The sequence below is a fragment of the Eutrigla gurnardus genome (assembly GCF_963514095.1).
Source record: "Eutrigla gurnardus genome assembly, chromosome: 14".
Lineage (NCBI taxonomy): Eukaryota > Metazoa > Chordata > Actinopteri > Perciformes > Triglidae > Eutrigla > Eutrigla gurnardus.
This window is the reverse complement of record NC_139937.1, coordinates 6,472,219-6,492,123: the sequence shown is the minus strand read 5'-3', so window position 1 is coordinate 6,492,123 and position 19,905 is coordinate 6,472,219. Positions and strand designations below refer to the sequence as shown.

General features: G+C 46.0%; 2 protein-coding genes across 3 annotated transcripts in view; one reads left to right on the top strand and one right to left on the bottom strand.

The window, feature by feature from the left end:
* Positions 1 to 3,187, bottom strand: part of kirrel3l (kirre like nephrin family adhesion molecule 3, like) — a 32,385-nt gene extending 29,198 nt beyond the window's left edge. For both annotated transcript variants that reach the window (XM_084026927.1, XM_084026928.1), the window contains exon 1: positions 2,679 to 3,187. In XM_084026927.1, coding sequence (XP_083883053.1) covers positions 2,679 to 2,718 — 40 coding nt within the window. In that variant the 5' untranslated portion in view covers positions 2,719 to 3,187. The remainder of the gene's footprint in view (positions 1 to 2,678) is intronic.
* The window catches only part of nphs1 (NPHS1 adhesion molecule, nephrin), a 92,836-nt gene that overhangs the window by 1,000 nt on the left and 71,931 nt on the right, over positions 1 to 19,905 (top strand). The window lies entirely within an intron of this gene.

Sequence of the window (19,905 nt, the reverse complement as noted above, 5' to 3'; positions counted from 1 at the left end):
GTGTGTTTGTGCGACTGCGAGAGAAGAGTAACAAGATGGAGAAAAGGTTAACGATACTCAGCGGTCTTCCTCAGTGTTTCCCCGCTGCTTGTCAGCTTAATCATTGAGACGCTGGTGACACATCTGAGTCTCATCCCTGCAACAAGCCTCCCCTCCCTCCACCTCCTCGTCTTAAAACCTTGTTTCCGTCCGCCCCGATCCCCACTCCCTCCACAAGAATTCAAAGAGTGGCAGTTCATAAAATATGCACATTCCCCGAACACCAACCTCTTGGGCCATGCTGCCACCGCATCCGCAAACATATCGGCACAGTGTGAGGAAAGAGACAAATCTGTGGTAATGGGAAAGGGAAGGATGACGGGTTGGGGTGGGAGGGGGGGGGGGAGGAGAGGGCTTGGTCAGTGCTTATCACTTTCCCGGAGATCGCTTCTCTGTTTGTGCCAGTGTGTGCTTGCATTAAATATGTGTGTGAACAGGCTTTCCAACCGTCGGTGAAAGTCTGCCAGCTGCCTGCAGCCCATTAAGCAGATATGCTCTCATGTCCTCCTGTCCCATAGTCGCACATTCTGCCAGCCGGGCAAAAGAGTTGTGAGAAGAAGCAAGGTGGAAAATTTCCGCGCCGTTACACTACAGTGAGACATGAGTGGCGACACGATATATAAGAGGAAGGGAGAGGAACTCGTAATCTCAGCTCACAGCCTTTGAACTCGGCCCCGATGGGACGCAGGCGACCCAAAGCAAAAAGGTTCCAAAGGAGAGCTCACTGAAGATTACTCAGAATACTGATGCAGTGTGGAATCCAATTCCTCTGAAAGCCCAGGGGACCTTCTGAGAAAGTAAGTTATCTGCGTCGTACGAGACACATACAAATGTATGCTGTATGCCATTTCAAAGTGGAGTCATGTGCTGTGGCCACATTTTCACTGTGCGGGAGAGGCTCAATAAATGAGGTCTAGGGTCTCTTAGGTTCTAATTAGGGCAGCTGTTACCATTTCCATTATTTGTGTGTGAGAGGAGGGGGGGGGGGGGGGGGAGGTGTGTGTGTGTGTGTGTGTGTGTGTGTGTGTGTGTGTGTGTGTGTGTGTTGGGGTGGGGAGGAATATGCCACTGTCTGGCTTCCGCCCCCTCTCATCCAGCTGTTGTTAGTCTGTCAGGGAGCAGAGGTCTACTGGTGTCATGTCCCTCCCCCGAGCCTTGAATAATGACAAAACCATGCGGAACCGGAGCTGAAGGTAAAGATATGCTCACAATAAACCACTATTAAGCACGCTTTGCCATTTGTGATCTTGAAAGATGGTGAAACCACATGTGACTCAGTCTGGAAGCTATAATGCTGCTTCGTGCCGAGGTAGAGCAGTATTTCGATTTCGTCATTTCTATCCTTTGTCGCCGACGATCTTTGAATAACCTGACATTTAAATTGAATTATTCTCTCTTAATGTGTTAATACCACATATGGATCAACATCTCTGAAAACAGTTGCTCGGTGTTAATTGCATCAAGACATTTACAGCACTCAATTATGAGAGTCAATTTTACCAGCTGCTCAAGGAGTCTCCATGCTCGTTAATGGTTTTACTGGAAAACAATGATCTCTTCTGTCTGGTGTTAATTCCACTAACAGACATCATGATTCATAAATATTACAAGTTGCAAAAACTACTTTTATACATCAAACACTGTCTTTTTTTTCATTAATTTGTGCTTTTTGCCCTCCATAAAAAACATTAATTTGCCTATCAGGGTATTTTGAGTAGTGAGTGTGTGTGTGTGTGTGGGGGGCAGACAGGTGCGTAATGTCTCTGCCTGCTTCCCGGACAAACGACCCCCCCCCCCCCCCCCTCACTCTCTCTCTCTCTCTCGCTCTCTCTCTCTCTATCTCTTCCTCCCCCCCTCCCTCTCTCTCCCCCTGTCTTACTCACTTTCTCTATCTGCCTTGCTCCACCACAAACGCATGTACCCGCGAGACTGCGCTCCCATCCTCATCATCATCATCATCATCGACCACGCACCCTTTCATCTGTTTACGCACCCTTCACGCTGACTGGTGCTGATGGATTACGACTCGAGCAGGAAAAAAAAAAACTTCTGACGCCGAACCTAACGGCCCAGTAGAAACCATCATCCCCGCATCGTTTCATCGAGGCTGAACCCCTTCAGTTCCCTTTAATGGAAATCAATCTGGGGAACACTACTTCTCCCGGGGATGCGGAGCGCGGCTGCTTGTAATATCCTCGCCTGCTCGCACATCGTCCTCATCCTAAAACGCCACATCATTTATTGGTAATGCATGAAAAACTTTCCCTCGCATCCGCAACCTCACGCCTGTCCGCTCAAACAGCATCTTCCTCACACATCCGGAATCTGAACCAAGACAGAAACAATCACAGCTGCCCGGATTTACGCAGTGCCATGCAGCCCATTATTCACCGGTGCTCCGGCTCTCCTTGCAGACCGCGGACCCCCCCACCACCCCCCTTGTGGTAATCACTCTTTCAAAAACTAATTAAACATTTCTTGGAAATTAACAGCAGTGGATTGCGGCACTGCAGCAGATCGGGAGCCCCTGTGTAACGGCGCACTGGACGGGCTTGACGCAGCGCGCCAGCGTGGAGCGGCTCTCTGCTCTCCACTCACATCTGCGTGGTAAACGATCACAACACCGACGCGCGTCTTACCTGTGGCCATAAGGCAAAAAACGAGGTACAGCGCCGTCATCGTAGTCGCTCTGGTCGCTGGCTGTGTTGCGTGGAAGGATCCGACCGAGCTGGTGATGGTCCACACACCGCGGCACCGGGGAGATCACCGGACAGACGAGCGCGCCGGGACTCGTCTACAATAGCATCCAGTTGGAGAAAACGAGTCTGAATGGTCCGAAGAGCGGGTAAACTCTCAGTTAACAACACATCCCCATAGTTGGTAACTTTCCCCACTGCGTCAGCCTCCGCTCCGCTCGCTCCTCCGTCACAGCTTCTACCGCTCACTGCGCTCTCGAACAGTCCATCAGCGACTCCTTCTCTCCGTCCACAGTCCACTTGTTCACGTGCCCGAGCAAGCCGCGCTCCGACGCGATCTCTCCTCCTCGACAGCGATCAAGCCCGGTGAAGTGTCTCTCTCTCTGCTGCCACTGTAACACACTCACCCCTTCTCTCTCTCTTTCTCTCTCTCACACACTCTTCCCCGTCGGTCTCCCCTGTTTACTTCTCACTCCCTCTTGCCAATAGGAAATGCGCACTGACAGTCGTGTGGTGAAGGGGGGTAGGCTACACCAGATCTGGCAGGAGCGGAGTCGGAGGAGCCCCTCTGCCTCAGATGCTTTCCAAGGGGGGTGTGGGGGTCCAGTGCCCCCCACCTCCAGGGCCCCACCATTGGCTGAGCGGGCGTCAAGGGGAGGGTGTTTAAAAACACTTACCCCGAGTTTAATCCACTGCCCTAACATTGTTGGGTGGAGCAGCTCACATGGAGACTTCACGGAGACAGTTATATAAGTGATGGACAGGCCAGGTGGACCATGCAGGGAAAGTTCCTCTCCAAATCACCTACTTGAATATAAAAATGTTGTTCCAGCAATATCAACCTTCATTTACAGAACGGTTCATCGTTAACCCAAATCCACATATCTTGATTTCACCTTCTAATTGCAGCGTAGTGATCAAATCATGTTGAGTTAATAGCACTGGTTGAAGTAATGTTCCATCACTATTCATTTCATGCCGAGGTTTAGGAAATCGCCTCAACAGACTTCCCTTTATGCGTTACTTTAGTCATAGAAGTATCGAGTTCTGTCCCGTCCATCCATTACCTACAAACCAGGTCTGGAAATTAATTAAGGTGACTTATTGAAAGTATTTGCATTAAAGCAGACTTGGATGGAGGATGGAGAAACCATCAATTTAATTCTAAAACCTCCACACTTGAAAGAATAAATCATGAAATACTGGATTGAAGCCGTAAAACTGTCGGCATTAACTACATTTTCTGGCGTTTTTTTGTTCACTTAGGTTCCTATAACAACTAATGCTATTCAGCCCACCTATTGCTATAGCAGTTGACTCACAAATTAGATTTTTTTAAACTGCAGTACATTAATATGCTGTATAAAAAAATATTATCTAAATATTACCTTTGAAGTCGCCTTTTTTTTCAGGTGCAGTTTGATCTAAAACAAGCCTATGTTCATTGTCATCCAGCAAATGAACAGAGAATAGAATCATTATCATATCCCAACAAAAAGCTGGCTTTTATGAAACCGTTGCAGTCTATCACTTGCCCGTGGCTGTTTATAGACTTGTTCTTTTGATGTTGTTCATTTGTTATTCAAGGTTCTATTGATTAACCAAAATAATAGGCCTCGCACTCATCTGGTTAATCAGTCTTTTCGCTTGTATGTGTATTGCACCAAGAAACCACTTCATTTAATGTCAACACCCTCCTCCCCCCTCACACGCACACACAAACAGGCACACATGCGCCCCGTTAACTCGACCAGGTGGTTAGCGCTCCACAAGACTGTGAAAAATTCATCAAAGTTTGTCGTTTTGGACACTGAGGACTTCAGCATATGTGTGGATTCCAGAAAACATTACCCGCAGAAATAAGAGCCTTTGCTTTTGACATTTCGCAATGCATTTAATTAAAGGCTGAACTGTGCAATGATTAGGGCTCACTCTCATGAGGGTTCACCCCCCCCCCCCAACAGTAGTTTTCAAACCCCAGGGCTGGCCTCCCTGTTTATTGCCTCCCTAATGCAAACATAAGGGTCCCCTGCCAGTAAACACATGTTGATGGAAGAAACAGCTTGCACAGCTGGGAAGCCAACCCAGGTTAGTGTGAGTGAGCACATGGGCAAATGAGCGTGTCTGTGTGTGTCTGAGTGTGTGTGTGTGTGTGTGTGTGAGTGTGTGTGTGTGAGTGTGTGTGTGTGTGCAGGCGTAGACTGCTGCTTGTTGTTTTTAGCATATGTCAAAGTGCGATTGAGGTGGCAAAAAGGCGTTTGAATGTGAGAGATAGAGGGTAATAAAAATAAATAGTGCTTTTTGTTGTCTGTGTGTGTGTTGGAAGGCCCCAGCGTGCACGTGTGAAACCGTCAATGAGTGACTGACGACGGGGGGCTCGGGTGAGCGGTAAAACCAGCGGGGGGGCCTCCACCAGTTGTGCTGTGATAATAAAATCAACAGCCATTGTGTAAAGTCTGTCACCGGGCACGGCGCTGCCGCTGAAATGTATGATCTCCTACGGCTCGCACAGATGGACGGATAGACGAGGGCGAAGCAGACGACACACGCATGCAGCAGTTTGAGCCAACAGTCTGAATTAGGCCGGCCTCCATGGCATCAAATGGAGGGCGCCCATACTCCCCGAGCTTTTGAGCGCGTGAATAATTTATAGATAAAAAGGGGGTTTTCAGCTGCGGGTTTATTAATAATAAATATGGTTTGATATTTACTAAACTGTTCAGAGGGAGAAAGGGGTGACAGTTAAGACGTCGTTTGCATGGTAATTGTATGGAGGTAATAAATAAGGCATGAAGTAGAGATATATGGAAATGTGATTCATAGGGAAATGAGAATAATTTAACAAAAATATTATCCCGGTCCCTATTTGACCCGGGGTCAATTAAAAAAGAGACGTCAGTCGTGCCGGGCCTTAAAATCACAAACGCTTGCTTGCGCTTTTGTCCGGCTAGGAAGCGGAGCGTCACGTTCAAGTGGAGGGAAAAAATGAATTCATCCTGACACAAACCATGTGTTGAGTTTGAATGAATATTAAACAGAATAAAATTAACCTCATTATCCCACAGCAGGAAAACGAAGACATTCCTCTCTCAAAAGTAAACTCGGTGGAACGTGAGCCACAAGTTGAGGAATGTGAGCTTCTGTTTTGTTTCAAAACCTTCCACCGCTACGGGAGAAGGCTGCATGGTTTTGAATGAAAACACACATGGCACATACATTATAGAACGTAGTATATGAAAGAATCATATCGTCATCATGTATTGTTAAAACACACACTAATCATTTCCCTCTAATTGAATCTGTATCATAATTTATGAGCCTTGTCTTTGGTTTTGAAATACGGCTGCTGGACTGATGAATATTAACTTCCTGCTCTATATACTGTAATATATGTCTATGTTGCATTGTCTGGCTTCCTCTAGGGGTTCGGGGTTTATGCTGCTATCCGTATGAGAAACATTACACCAGCTTTTACTGTAATTGTGATATTGAATGTTGAGCTGATCTGTGTAAACCATAACTCTAAACGCTGCTACGAGTCCATAACTCACAAGGACATATACCTTTGCTAGCCAGCGGTATCCATCTGCCCCCCCCAGCTCGCGAGCAATTCCAAACCTGTCTTCCCTCTCCCATTCCAATGATATGACGTCAGTCCACTGCACTGGTTTGAAAATCTGCAATTAAGCATTTTCTTTATGTGTGATTGACGAGCAGGAGGAGGGCCATTAAAGCTTAACACGGACCCGGGGCTCACTCTGCAGTCCATGGGACTATTTCCAGCCTCATATCAAATCCATGTCCTCTGCCCTAATATCAGAATATGACTCTGGCCACCCATGGATTTTGTTTTTTTGTCTGTAATGAAAGTCTCTCTGGGGATCTGGTTGAGGGATTCTTTTCCTCGGGGGTCAAGGAGAGGTTGAGGCTTCTGGTTCAAGCTGCGCTTAGAAAAGGGTGTGGATTACAGGAATGTGCTGTTGAACTCCATTTCTACAGATAAAGAGAAAGAGATCTGCAGTCTGACATTACAGTATGACTATAGACTCACATGGTGATAAAGTCACCGCTACAACAAAAAATCACAACTCTATCAGGCCAAAGAGTAATGTTTTGATAGAATTGTCAGATTTTACCCCAGATGAAGATAGCAGTATTTTGTATTCACCAGAACAAATGCATGCTAAAAAGCCACTTTCCTTTTCTTTTTTTTTCCTTTTTTTTGCAAGCCAGCACTTTAGCAACCCAGTTTTCACCCTCTTCTCCAATAAAGAAATGATGACATCCCCTAAAATTTAAGATCAGATTGATTGGGTCCTCGGCCAGCCGAGTCGTGTCTTCGCTGATAAGTACAGCAGTAAGCTGTCTAAAATATTCATGCACTGATGCAGAGTTGTTGTCCCTTGATGGGCCTCGCCATGTGCAACATCTGTTCCTGATGTCATGCACGCTCCCGTGTGCCAGAAATGCCATGATGGCCGTCCGTGGCATCTCTCAGCCATGTCCAGACGCACGGCGCTCCGCTCGGCGGCAGCGATAAATATCTGAGATCCAGTCGCAGTGATCCAGTCGCCCGGACAGAACTATCGAACATTCTGCTAATCCATACACATAGATTAGCCACCGCAGTCTCACACTGACATCAGCAATCCTGCCACTTCACTGATGGATACGGCGGCTGATTGCTGGCTCTATCAACAGTTCATGATTATTCGGTGAATGTTCCACTGTGACTCCTTACACGCTGGCATGTGTTACGATACAAAACACTGAGCTGCCAGCACATTTAACTGCCGAGGCATTAATGCAGCTCAATAACGATGAATATATTCCAGTTTGAGCCTCATCCTACCGTTAATATGCAAGTCAAAGGTAAGCAGCACTAACCTCTCATGTCTATGACATCAAAGAGGGACAATGAGAGTCAGCAATAGTCGAGGTAAATCCCGTCCTGGGCGTCCAGAGCTCAACTACAGTCACGGCTCCCCTCACCACTGGGCTCGCCTCGTCGTCTGCTGACAATCACATGAATAGGCCACGACTGGCTGCTTGTTTTGTGCCATGATCCCCTTGCTGCTCATGCCGCTGAAAAAATAAATAACCCAGCGCTGCACTGCTATAAATAATGGATGACTCGTCCACTGTCACTTTTCATAGCATGTCAAGCCGCGGCCCGGCCATTATTAGGGTCTGTCCTCTTCCCCTCTCTGCCTCTGACTCCAGTTTTGTTATTGTTCTGGTCGACTTGCCTACACACCTCCTCAGTGGGTCGGCTGTCAGTCTTTCTCTGGGTTAGCGCAGTTGATGGTTGCCACGGAGAAGAGAGATATGCTTTGGGGGCTTTGGAAGTAGACGGGCGATATGGCAAGCAAACAGGTAGCTAAGCAAAATCAGCTAACTTGTCACCCGCCCGCTTGCGTTAGATAACCAGCGCTAAGGTGCTGCCAGGGCTGTGGGCAGGGATTGACCTCATCATCTTGAGAAAGACTTCCTGTCACCCTCGGACTCAGTAAACAACAAGCGTTTGCTTCAAAGTCAAAAAACAGGTCTCCACCCCTGGCTAAGAGGAGACGGCTCACTTAAAGAGACGCACAATATACCAGCAGGAGAAATCATGGATTATTTACAAATGCAGCTGCTTCTTAGAAATATGACAGAGTAACATCTGGCTGAAGGGAGGGAAATAAGATGTGAGAAAGATTGAGTCATTTGGCCTCCGTAACACAAACTTGAGGGCGTGTTGAGGAATCAGAGGAGGATGTTGTTTTAAGGGTAGATTCCAAGAAGAGAAGAAGAAAAAAAAAACGACATTTTTCAACCCTTATCAGTTTCAGCTCTCTGTTCAAAATGTGTTTGGGTGCCACCAGGCTGGGGCCCGAGGCAAGTGTTGTCCACCAGCAGCTATCGGCTCCCACAGACTGAGACAGTCGCTCCATCTGCAGAGTAATAGCATCAAATCAAGGCCCGCAGCAAACAAACTCTGACAGATACTCTCATTTGGGATTCACTTTGGGACAGCTGTGGTGCCATCCAAAAAGGGGGGACGGAGAGAGAGGGGGAAGTCGGCAGTCAGTAATGTATGCAGAGTGTCTGCACGTCCTGGATGACAGCAACACGGGCGCTTGTCACAGGAGACATCAGTTCTACTTAGTCACAGCGCTGCGGGGCAATCCATATGACTGCAGTGCTGTGCGAACTCTATTAATAGTTATCTACCTTTCAGGAGTTATTATGCTGAGTAGGGGATGACAGAGGAATATAATGGAGGAAGTCACAAATGAGGAATAGAAACAGGGTCTGTGGAGCATCCTTTGTGCCACTTGGCCCTTTTAAGAATCCTCCTGGATTCTCCTCTCTCACCCTGCTCCTGTTAGCCTGTGTGACTGGGCAGCCTGGTGCCAGATCCACAGTTTATGTGAGAGGCATGATAAGGATTAGTTATGGGCAGGAGGAGGGGGGGTGGGAGCAGAAGGGGGAATGGAGGGAAAAGCTCAGCAGAGGTGGAGTGCAGAGGAGGAAGTGAGAGCGAGAACGAGAGATGGTAGAGAGAGGGAGAGGAGGACGGGAGAGTTAGGCGGGCTGCCGGAGACTTGTTTAAAAATCAAGGTCCTGAGTTGGCCACGGTTAATTTTTCATCACACTCTTAAATTAAAAATGTGAGCGGTCATCATTTATTTGTCAAATTGTCTTAGCTCAAAAGGTGGATGTCACATCGGGTTTGCAAAAGGTCAGGGGAGACCAACCGGCAGGGAGGAGGAGAGTGGATCAAAGACTGCTGATCCCACCAAATACCCCACAAAACTACCTTGTTTAAGGGGCATTTACTCCAAATGGAGTTCCCGGACTGTTACACTAAGTGGAGATGACATGATTTCAAATGTAACATCTGGAATGGCTTTGGCATACTCATTCGACATACCTTCACGGTCCTACATGAATATCGCTAAGATATAAACAAAATATTCCCCAGCATACTTATATCCCCTACTTAAGCCTTAAAAGCCTGTAAGTTAATACCCATATGCTCTAAATCAATACCACATTCCTTTCAGTGTAAGCATAAATATGTATCTTACTTTTCCTGTGATTATCAAAGCCACTTCCAGTCGCAGTAATCAGCTCATGCTTCTCCATAAACATGAATATTTAGACATACTGTAATGTAAAGTGAATCCATCAGATTGCTGCAGATTATTTGACTGTCTATTACTGTCCATCACTCCACGACTTTCGCTCTTCGTGGTGTTAAGGTACTCTTTGGAAAGGAAAAGCAGCATGTCTGGAGGAAGAAAATCATGCAAATACACAGCTAGAATAATCAACCTCCCCTGGCGGTGCTCAGTGTGCCTCATTTCCAAGATTTCCAAGATTAGAAACGAAGAGAAGGGGGGAAAATGATAGACTGGTGTTGCTACTACCTCTTCAAAATTGCAAATATGTAGATGAGTGCTTAGCCCACAGCTGCCAGCGAAAGGAGAGAGAGAGACACACAACGGCCCCTTGTGTTCAAGGCTAAGGACTGGCCAAGAAAGGGAGCTAAAGATCTACTAGTGTACCTCAGCTGTCTTAGGGTCAATAGATCCTTTCCATTCCATTAAATGAGCTCACAGCCCCCCACTATTCCTCTCCATAGACAGGTCAGCATTGGTAAATCAATGTTATGAGAGGCAACACAGTCAAGAAAAAAAAAAAAAAAAAAGGATTCCACCTGAAATCGTAATTTCAACAACCGACACCGGCACTGATTCAGTTGTTTCCTTTTTGAAAAGAACACGCCAAAAAGACACGGGATCGAAAGAGAATCGGAGCCCCGCCATCGGAAAAACATGGCCCGTGTTTTGTTTTTGCTCATCTGGAGAGCCGGTTCTGTTCGCCTCACTCCCTCATCTCCTCTCGGTGGGCTCAGGATAAACATCTGTTACCAGAGACACCATGGGAGATGGGGCAGCCGAGCAGATTGTGTTTGAGGATGAGGAAAAAGGTTGTTTTGATTCATAAAGGAGGTGTGATTTGCCACATAGGCTTCCTGTTAGTCTCCTGACCTCGCCAAGTGGGGAAGATAACAAATTATGATTTCCAGTGGAGAATGCATCGGAGGATTTTATTTGGAGCTACAAAACTGTAAAATAACATTTTCTTTTTCTTCCAAATGTGTTTCTTTTTTTTTTGCAGCTTTGAAATCCCTCAACTGGCATCTTATGTGTCTCTGATGTTTATTTTTATTATGTAAAACTGAATTAGTTGTTATGTGAATCTGCTAATCTTGTTGGAGGGTATTTAAATTACAGGGAAAATGTATTAAATGAAATAGCATTGGTAACATTTCATCCATATCTGCACATCCAGCTTCTGGAGTTGTGCAAATGATGAACTCATCTTCCTGCAAGACAAGATTTAAAGGAGTTAGTCAGCGTATTGTTTGGATTACACTGCTCTCTTATCAGCTGTTATTAGCTGGCCACTCGCTCTCTGCAGTTGCCTTCCTTCCAGTATTTCCTGACTGCATTTTTCATCCTCGTCTCGGCTGCCTTCCCAGCTCTATGTGCTGTGTACTTTCCCTGGCTGTTCCTGTATGAAGCCACATCCTCGCCATGATTAGAAGCCTTTTTAGAAAATGGGATCCGAGAGGATGTTTATCGTGACCTCGCCACGCCAAAGCAACGTGCCACGAACCTTGGCTGGACATGCCCCAACTACCTCTGCGTTACACCGGAGGTTGTAAGCCAATTCTTTTGGCCCGATGTCTGTTAAAGACACAGCCCACGATGTTGATCAGCATTCCCATTAGGTTGAAAATGAAAGAGGTAGGAGGAATTGAGAGCTTATGTAAATATTAGTGTTATTATTTCATGGCTTGGCACAGACTTTCATCCCAAGTGACTCACAAATTCTGGAACCCATTTGCAAAGCTGAGCTTTGCACCAGAGAAATGCAGGTAAAGTACATTGCTCAAGGGTACAACCGTTCCACATAATACGTGTTGTATTAAAACAGGTTGTGCTTAAATTAAGTAGGCCCATGAATTGAAATGAAAAAGGGCCCCTTTTGAGAGGAAAAATAGATTAGTTTTGCTGATAGATGATCGCTTGAAAGCTCTGTGATGTGAATCAGTAAGTTTTTGACCAGTTGCAGTAATGCAGATTCATATCAGTAAAGATGTTGTCCTGAGGGCCACTGCAGAGATGGGGGAGGGGGAGGGGGGCATGGCGACTTATCCATGAATACATCAAAGGCTTCTAAAGTAGCTTTTTGCTCAAGATATGCCTTTTCATTGTTTACATTGTGTAACCTAATTTACTTTCCTGAACGGAAATTCCTAAACTGAGTTTACAATCTCCAGACGTGTTGACGTCAAGTTAGTAGCATAAAATGTTTCATGCATTTGTCAACCACTTTTCCTCCATGTAAGTCTGGTGCAGCGCTGACCTTTTAATAAGACTATATCTAACAGAGGTCCCCGTGGTACTATTCATTACTATTGTAACACTAGCTGAAGTGCCTTAGTGGAAACTAGAAATTGTGGTTCCCCTCAACCAAAACCTTCTCATTATTGTCCATGTGAACAGCTTGTCTGATTCATTAAGTGTTTCCCACTCTGTGTGCTCAGGAGACACGGAGAAAGCCAAGGAGGAAGGAACAGTAGGAGGAGGGATGATGACAGTAGGTTGTGGTTTAGCCCGGGCGTGCTCCAAGTGAAATGTGATTGATTAGTGCATTCTTTGGTTGACGTGCCCTTGCTGCGGCTTAAACCTGCTAGCTCAGTGTGCACGGACGTGGGCCGAATGAAGAGGCTAACTTGTTGTGACTATCCGCGTGGTGAACACTACGGTCGGCTGGCCAGGCTACACCTCATGTAGGATGGGAGGGATGTAAACAAACAGTCTACGGGGGGATGAAGGGTGTGTGACACCGCGTGCCCATGTTTGGCAATGTATGCATGGGCCTGCATGTGCGTGCGTTGCATTGTATATATGGAATGATGGGCTGCATATCTCTTCGGTTGGCATGAAACATAACACGACATGACAGAGGCTGAGTGTTCCTCGACGTCTGTTTGCACGTTTTAAACAAACATGGCATCGTGCAGATCTGACCGGAGACAGACACGGCCGCATCCTGATGACGGAAGGAGGCGAACCAAGGGGAATGTAATGGTACATGGGACGCCACGTTCAGAGTTAATATCACCAGCCTTTGTTGGATCACTATACAACCCACTTCATTAATCATCGATGGGTTAATGTGGCTTTAACACAACTCTCGCAAAGGTCAGATTAAATCAATTCTTGGTAAAGCCAGGTCTTGGCGAGGCTGGGGGAATACAAGGAGAAGCAGCATGATGAGGGGGGAGTGAGCCTATCTGTCAGCAGCCATTAGCGCTCATATCAAAGCTTCAATGAAATCAGAGTCTCGCTGAGAGCCGTCATTATAGGGCTGCTTCAGAGTCTGCGGGGCCGGGTTCCAGATCTCCCTCGGCCCCGCGGTGCTCGATGGGGACCGGCGCCCGCGCAGCAGCAACGACCGTTCAGGATTCAATCAACTGGTTTCTGCCACTAACTAGCAGAAAAAAAAATACAAGGTGAGGAAGGGAGGATTCATGGTGGCTTCAAGGAGGCTATTGAAATCGCTGCTCGACAGGTGTCTTCATCTCTGTAATGAAAGTGACATTAGAACATTTTCCTTTCCTCAGCAGGAAACCGCAATGATTTCTCACACCAAAAGACAGGTAAAATATATAACTTTTACCGTTTAAGTGTAAACTTTGCTTTTTATACTGATGTGGGTGATGTGAACTTTGTCACGCAGCTTTCAGAGAGTTTCCTGTCCACATTATATCATTTCAGCCACAACTGTTTGGTCTGTCTAAACACCTGTGTCTGGCTTTGTGGGCGGTCAGTGCATTGAGGACAACCATTTTAATCTTGACCGTGCTAGGGGAAACAGTAGCTCACCAGGAGTTCACTGTGGCTGTCACAGGAGTCCATGCTTGACAGACTCACACTTGGGAAGTCCCTGTGCTGTGAGCGACTGTCCTCTCTGTCCTGTCTACCCCTTATCTGCTCCCCTCAGCCCCCTGACACACACACACACACACACACACACACACACTACTTTTCTTCACCTGGTAGTATGCTGCAACAGCCGTCTCCCTCAGCCACCTCTGTTGCCTGCCCACTCAGGGAAGATGACATGTGTTTGATGGCCAAAATCACTGCACTGTCTCTCTTCTCTGTCCCCTCAGCAGCAAGCGCACCACGTTTGGGTTTGGGTGGTTGGGGGGTAAGGTTGACTGAGTGGCATGTTTGTACTGCTCAGTGCCTTCAGATGAGATTTAACGTCGCTGATATTTTGTTTTGTTTGTTGCTTTGTATGTCTCTCTTAATTAGCTCCTTGGACAAGCCGTTCCAATGTGCCCCCTCAAAGCCACCGCCGCTAATCAGGAATGCTGAGGAGCCAGAGATGAAGAGCAGAATGACGCTGACCTCAAAATGTCAGCTGGTGTTGCATTTCTTATTGTTTACTCTCACTATTAACCGCACTGGTGTGCACGATCGTCCTTGAGGCTCTTTGCATATTTGAACTCTGCTTTATTTTTTGTCCATAGTTATTTCTTGCAGAATTAGTTGGGATGGGGAAGAAATTAAAAAGGCTAAAAAAAGCCTTGTGGCCTTTTTGTTGAAAGTATGGAGGCTCATTTCAGGGAAACAGACTGAACCTTGTCCACCCATGCCATTCATTTGGGGAGCCATGAGGCTCATTATCCTTTTGGAGAGACTACAGATCAGGGCACCACAACCTTCTGCACATCGCCACAGCAACAAGACTCGCAGAGCTCCGAGGTGACGTACGGCACATTATGGTCTTTTGCTGATATCTTATTTGCCAGTCAGCCAACGAGCCAGGATGAGATGAGAATGTGATGAGAAGAGGCGACAGCTGCCAGTCACTATGAGCTTAGGTGATTGATGGCGGTAATGCAGTCTGTTTAGGGACATTAGCGTCACCAGTCCTATTGTTCTTAAAGGTTGTTACTTGGTGCAGCTCATTGACAAGGGTAAGCAATTTAATCAAAAGAAAATCTGGGCTCACAAGGAAAAATTGGGATTGATAAATGACAGTATGTATTCAATGTACTATAATATGGTGGTGGTGGGTGGGCCTTAACCGAACAGAGACACACTTGTACTGCCTTGCTCGGGCCATATTTAGTCATTTTATTTTGCTATTGTAACCCCAATAAGATTTACAACCTTGGAAATACAGGATTCCTTGAATGAATCATTAGTTCCGTCTGTTAATTAAAAATTCGGAGCTTACCTGAATGCACCACCTGTGCAATGTGTGTGATGGACGGGGCGGAAAAACCTCCTTGCTGCCGTGAAGCACACTGTTCTCTGGTCCGTAATGATTGGGAAGTTTTGTTTTGTTAGAGCTGCTGTGAGCAGTGACCCAGGTACGAGTACCGACCTCAAAGACGACATTGGCTCGGTCATAGGAGAGGCTCCGCCGGAGTATTTTCCTGAACGTTATGACTATTCTGGTGAGTTAGCGCAATTAGCTCAATTAGCACTACCGTTCGGATTTTATACGTAAAAATAAACAGTCAGAATATAGGTTGAGCGTGTTATGATACGGGAGATGAACTTTCATGATATTGTGACGACGTGATGGTTTTGTATTGGCTGCTATGATGAACGTTAAGCCATGTTTTTCCTCTGGGCTGCTAGCATAGCCGATGAATGTTATATTTAATGTGTTACATTCAGTGTGTTAGGATGTACTGTTATTTTTCATGTTTAAACTGCACAAGTTTTATTACATGTAATTGTGCAGGGACGACCATCCAATGCATTTCATAGGTTCAATTCATGTCTATGACTAAGTAGTGAGGATGCAAACTTGAATTTTATTTTAAACCAAGGACATTAAGGGAAATTATATTTCAATGTGTGATAGTCTAACGGTCCTGCATTCTTGTGTGCAGACTGCTTTTTTTTTTTGAGGGATGATTCCGTCTGTGCCATCTTTGGGACTGCTTCCTCGTGGTCCAGGATTTCACCGCTGTTTTGGACTTCTACATGTCGGGACGTTGATCGGTGGATGTTTGCTGTTCCAGGAGGGTGGTAGGAACCCAAACAAAAGGAAACCCATCTGAAAACAACCTTATTCATTTTCTTTGATAACTCACCCGAGACTCAGGTTGTTTTTTGTTCTTGCGTCCAAGAGAAACTAATAACTAAACTAAACTGAGATCATAAGGAACCACAAGGAAACCACATGTATTATTTTTTCCTACAGCAAAATGCCCATTTCCTAATTTTTGAGGGTATTGAAAGATTTCGTTTTTTTCCTGTATCCAATTTGAGTATTGAAGTCATTTTGTGGTATATTGGAGTTATTTATATGACACGAAAATATTCCTACTTTTGGGAAAGATACGTCCATGAAAAAAGGGTAAATGGAACTGAGCAGAATACTTATATAAAAGTAATTGTCTTGTTCATAAATCTGTGGTCCTGTGTGTTGTGTTGGTTGGCGTTCATTTTTACTCTCCTACAGAGTTTGCTACCGCTATTCTCTTTTTAACGAACCTTCATAGAGCTTGAATTTGTGTAGATCTGGAATCCTTCTGAACTGTAAGCATAGATCTCGTTTATAAGAGAAGAACACACATTCAGGTAACACTATTATTGTTTATTTGGCTGATAGAAGACCCCTTTTCCTTCTGATTGTACCCTGTATGAATTATTTACTTCACATACTCTGAAAACAATGTGTCCTCAGTGCAGATATTTCTTAGAACACCATTAGAAGTACTGTGAGAAAATCCCTCCATTTACATGATCCTTTTAGTCAGATAGCCTCTGCACTGGGAATGGACCAAAGAGCCTAAGCAGAGCAACTTACAAGAGGCACATAAAAGGACCCAGACTCCAGCCTACTTCAGGGTTCTTGCCTCTGTGGAGCTCTACTTTGTGAGCATGTTTATGACTGTAATGGGTGTGAGAGGCCTGATAATGCTCCCGAGAGTCTCGCCCACACACACTGAAGAACTTAATATTATGGCCGTATACAGACAATGAAGAGGAAAGCATGTAATGGAGAGGCTGCAACGTCTTTCATAAATACCTGCAACAGCACATTCGGAGTGATTCAGAATCCCCCCCCCCCCCCACACACACACACACACTCCAGGTGTACATACAGCTACAGCCTTTGGTTTTTGTTTGGCCCAGGAGCACAAGGCCCTTGCATGGCTCTTTGGACCTCATACATTCACTGATATGCTAATGAACACGCTCTTCAACACCTGCAAATTCTCAGGTTTTTTTTTGAACAATTAACACTGATGCTGCATTTTAGACTCGGTTAGCTTTTTAGTTATCCATGTCTCTTACCGCAATCTTTCATAAAACAGAGACATCGTTTATTATAAATGATTGGAGGAAAATGGTAGATTATTTCAACTGTTACTCTGGCAACATGGCTTTTTGTTATTTTACCTGCTTTCTGTCCTTGGGTTAAACAAATCAGTAGTAGAGTTCTGCCACAGGCACCAGCTGCTTTAATCTGTTGTTGCTATTGGAAATGATGGCACTGACTCAAGGGCCCTTTTTTAGCCTTGATAGAGCCCACTATCTATTCTGAGCCTCTTGGCTTTTATTCTATGCCCCTGGTAACAGTGCGGCCCCAATCTGCCCTCATCACTGACCCCAACATGGCTCCCCGTTTGAGTCTGGCTCAAGGGAAAGGGAGGGAGGGAAATGGTGGTTTTGGACGATGTTTATGTTTCCCGCTCTCTTGCTGCCCTTTCCTGCTCCCCACCCTCCCGTTCCCTGAATCCTATGGCTGACTGATAATGGAACAAAGCTGCTGTCCACTCATCTGTGTGTGTGTCACATGTCCTGCTTGGAGCTGCCCTCAAATATGGTGAATCATCTATGACAGAGTAACTGGAGCACATGGTCACTCGGCTCCCCTGGCTTTGCCTTGCCAGTGCCAGCGCTGAATCCATCGCCTGCTCAGGGAGAGTAAAGAGAGGGCAGGCAAGACTTTGCTGATATCTCCCCTCTCTCTCCCCTGAAGCTCGAAGAAGATCAAGCCTGCATGGGTGGCCCTGTCTGAGGCAGTTTGCTCTTAATTGAGTTGCTCACTCAGCCACTGGCCCTGGGGGACACCTCAGTGTCACTTCCTATGATTAACCTAAATTTCATCCATCGTCCAAGACTGCTGCCAGATCCGTTAAGGCCAAGAACTATGTGTTGAGACATCCACAATAAAAGAGCAAGGAGGGGGAAAGGAAAGGGTCGAGCAGAGGGCCAAGGTAAGATTTGATGATGGCGGCAGAATAAATCTTGCCCATTAATGTGCACATCTTCTTTAAACAAAAAAGTGAGGATGAAGATAATAGGGATACCAGGTAAAAAGGTCCAACTTTCCTGCCTCAGCAGAATATATACTGCATTGATGTTGCACAGTCGGCACGGAGCTGGTCAAGTGGATTTAAAAATGGCCTGTTGTCATACCGACTTCCATTACACAGCATTGGTGTGGACCAATTTGGGCTTTTTAGCTCTGGCCTAGCTCCAGGGGAGAGAGATGGTAATGTATGGGCTCTCTGTGAGTTTGTCTTAGGTTAGGTTGCTCATTTCCCCGGTAAGTAGCAGGAGATCAAAGGCAGTGAGTGAAGAGCCATTCTGTCCAGTTCTACACTGGGCCAATCAGACCTCTCATTTATTGGCACGCCAAGAAGCCATATAAATCACGTCAACCAGCATCGACCACAGCCTTAGTCATGAACAGTAGCTCACAACAACACATGGATTTGCTGCTGTCTTTGATAAATGTGAAGTTATTTAACAGCTTTGATGGGTGACTATCGGCCAGGACCATTGTTTTCCCTTTTTTGGTTTGTTCGCAGCCTTTTTCCACTCTTGCATGTTTTCTTTCTCACTTGCTTCCTTTTTCATGCCTATTTTGTTTTCCAAACACTTGTGTGCGTCGGCAGCCCTCTCCCTGCCAAGGCACTCATGGAGAAGTGATGGGCACGGGGAGTCTGTGGGCCAGCAACCATGAAATAAATATGGATGGTCATGAGTGAGATTAGCGAGGATCATCTGTTTTGCCATCTGCTTGTGCGAGAGCGTGGATGTAATGACTGTAGTCCTGCCTAGCCCAGTGAGCCCTCCGTTGCCGGGGAGGCGCCTGACAGAAAACACACACTTACCCACAAAGTCACACACACACACACACCATGCATGTGCACGTACACATTTATTCATGCATACACACACAAAATTGCACAAAGAACCACCACTTATACTGTACACAGTCAGTTGCCCCCCCTTAAGGATACAGTACACACCAGTGTGGCTACACACACAGAGCCACATTGACACAACATCAGCAGTGGCTTCCCTGCTGGGCTCAGGTACAAAGCCCAGGCTGTGTTCATCTGCCCTGCCTCTTCTGTAAGCATCTGGCCCACCGTGGCCATTAGAAATGACAGGTTGACAATTGCCAGGCAGGATTGGTGTTGGTGATAGTTCAGCTGGCAGCGTCCTACCACGAGACAGTCTGTTAGTGTCTTCGCGTGAGGAACAACATGGGACTTGTGCAATCCACCAGCACCAACGACCCCTCCCCCCACCACCACCAGCACCACCATCCCTCTGCTGTGTCCCCCCGAGCAGACAATCCTCTTCTTTTCCTTGAATGTGAATGGCATCATCACTGAGGCCTGGTAATAGTATGAGTGTATGTTTATAAATATAAAAAAAAAGAAAGTAAAGGGGAAAAAACAGGCTGTTGAATTATACATATTCCTTATGGAGGGTGGCACAGTAGGAGCTCTCAGAATCAATCTTGATGCTTGGATGGAATCATAGAGCGCAGAGAAAATGGCAAACATTGCTGTAGCTCAATGGCCTGATGCTCTCATAAATATGTTTTTATGGCCCTGAATGAGTCGGGGCACAGAGATGTTTGGTGCACATAAAGGTGTGTGTGTGTGTGTGTGTGTGTGTGTTTGACTGTGCAGTATAATGCTTCGTACTGGAGGTTATAAAACATCCCTAATTTAATTAGCTTATATAATAAGTAAATCAATAGCATGCCAATCATAATTTAGCGTGTGAAACATCGTAAATCAGGAGTTCAGCGTAAGAAA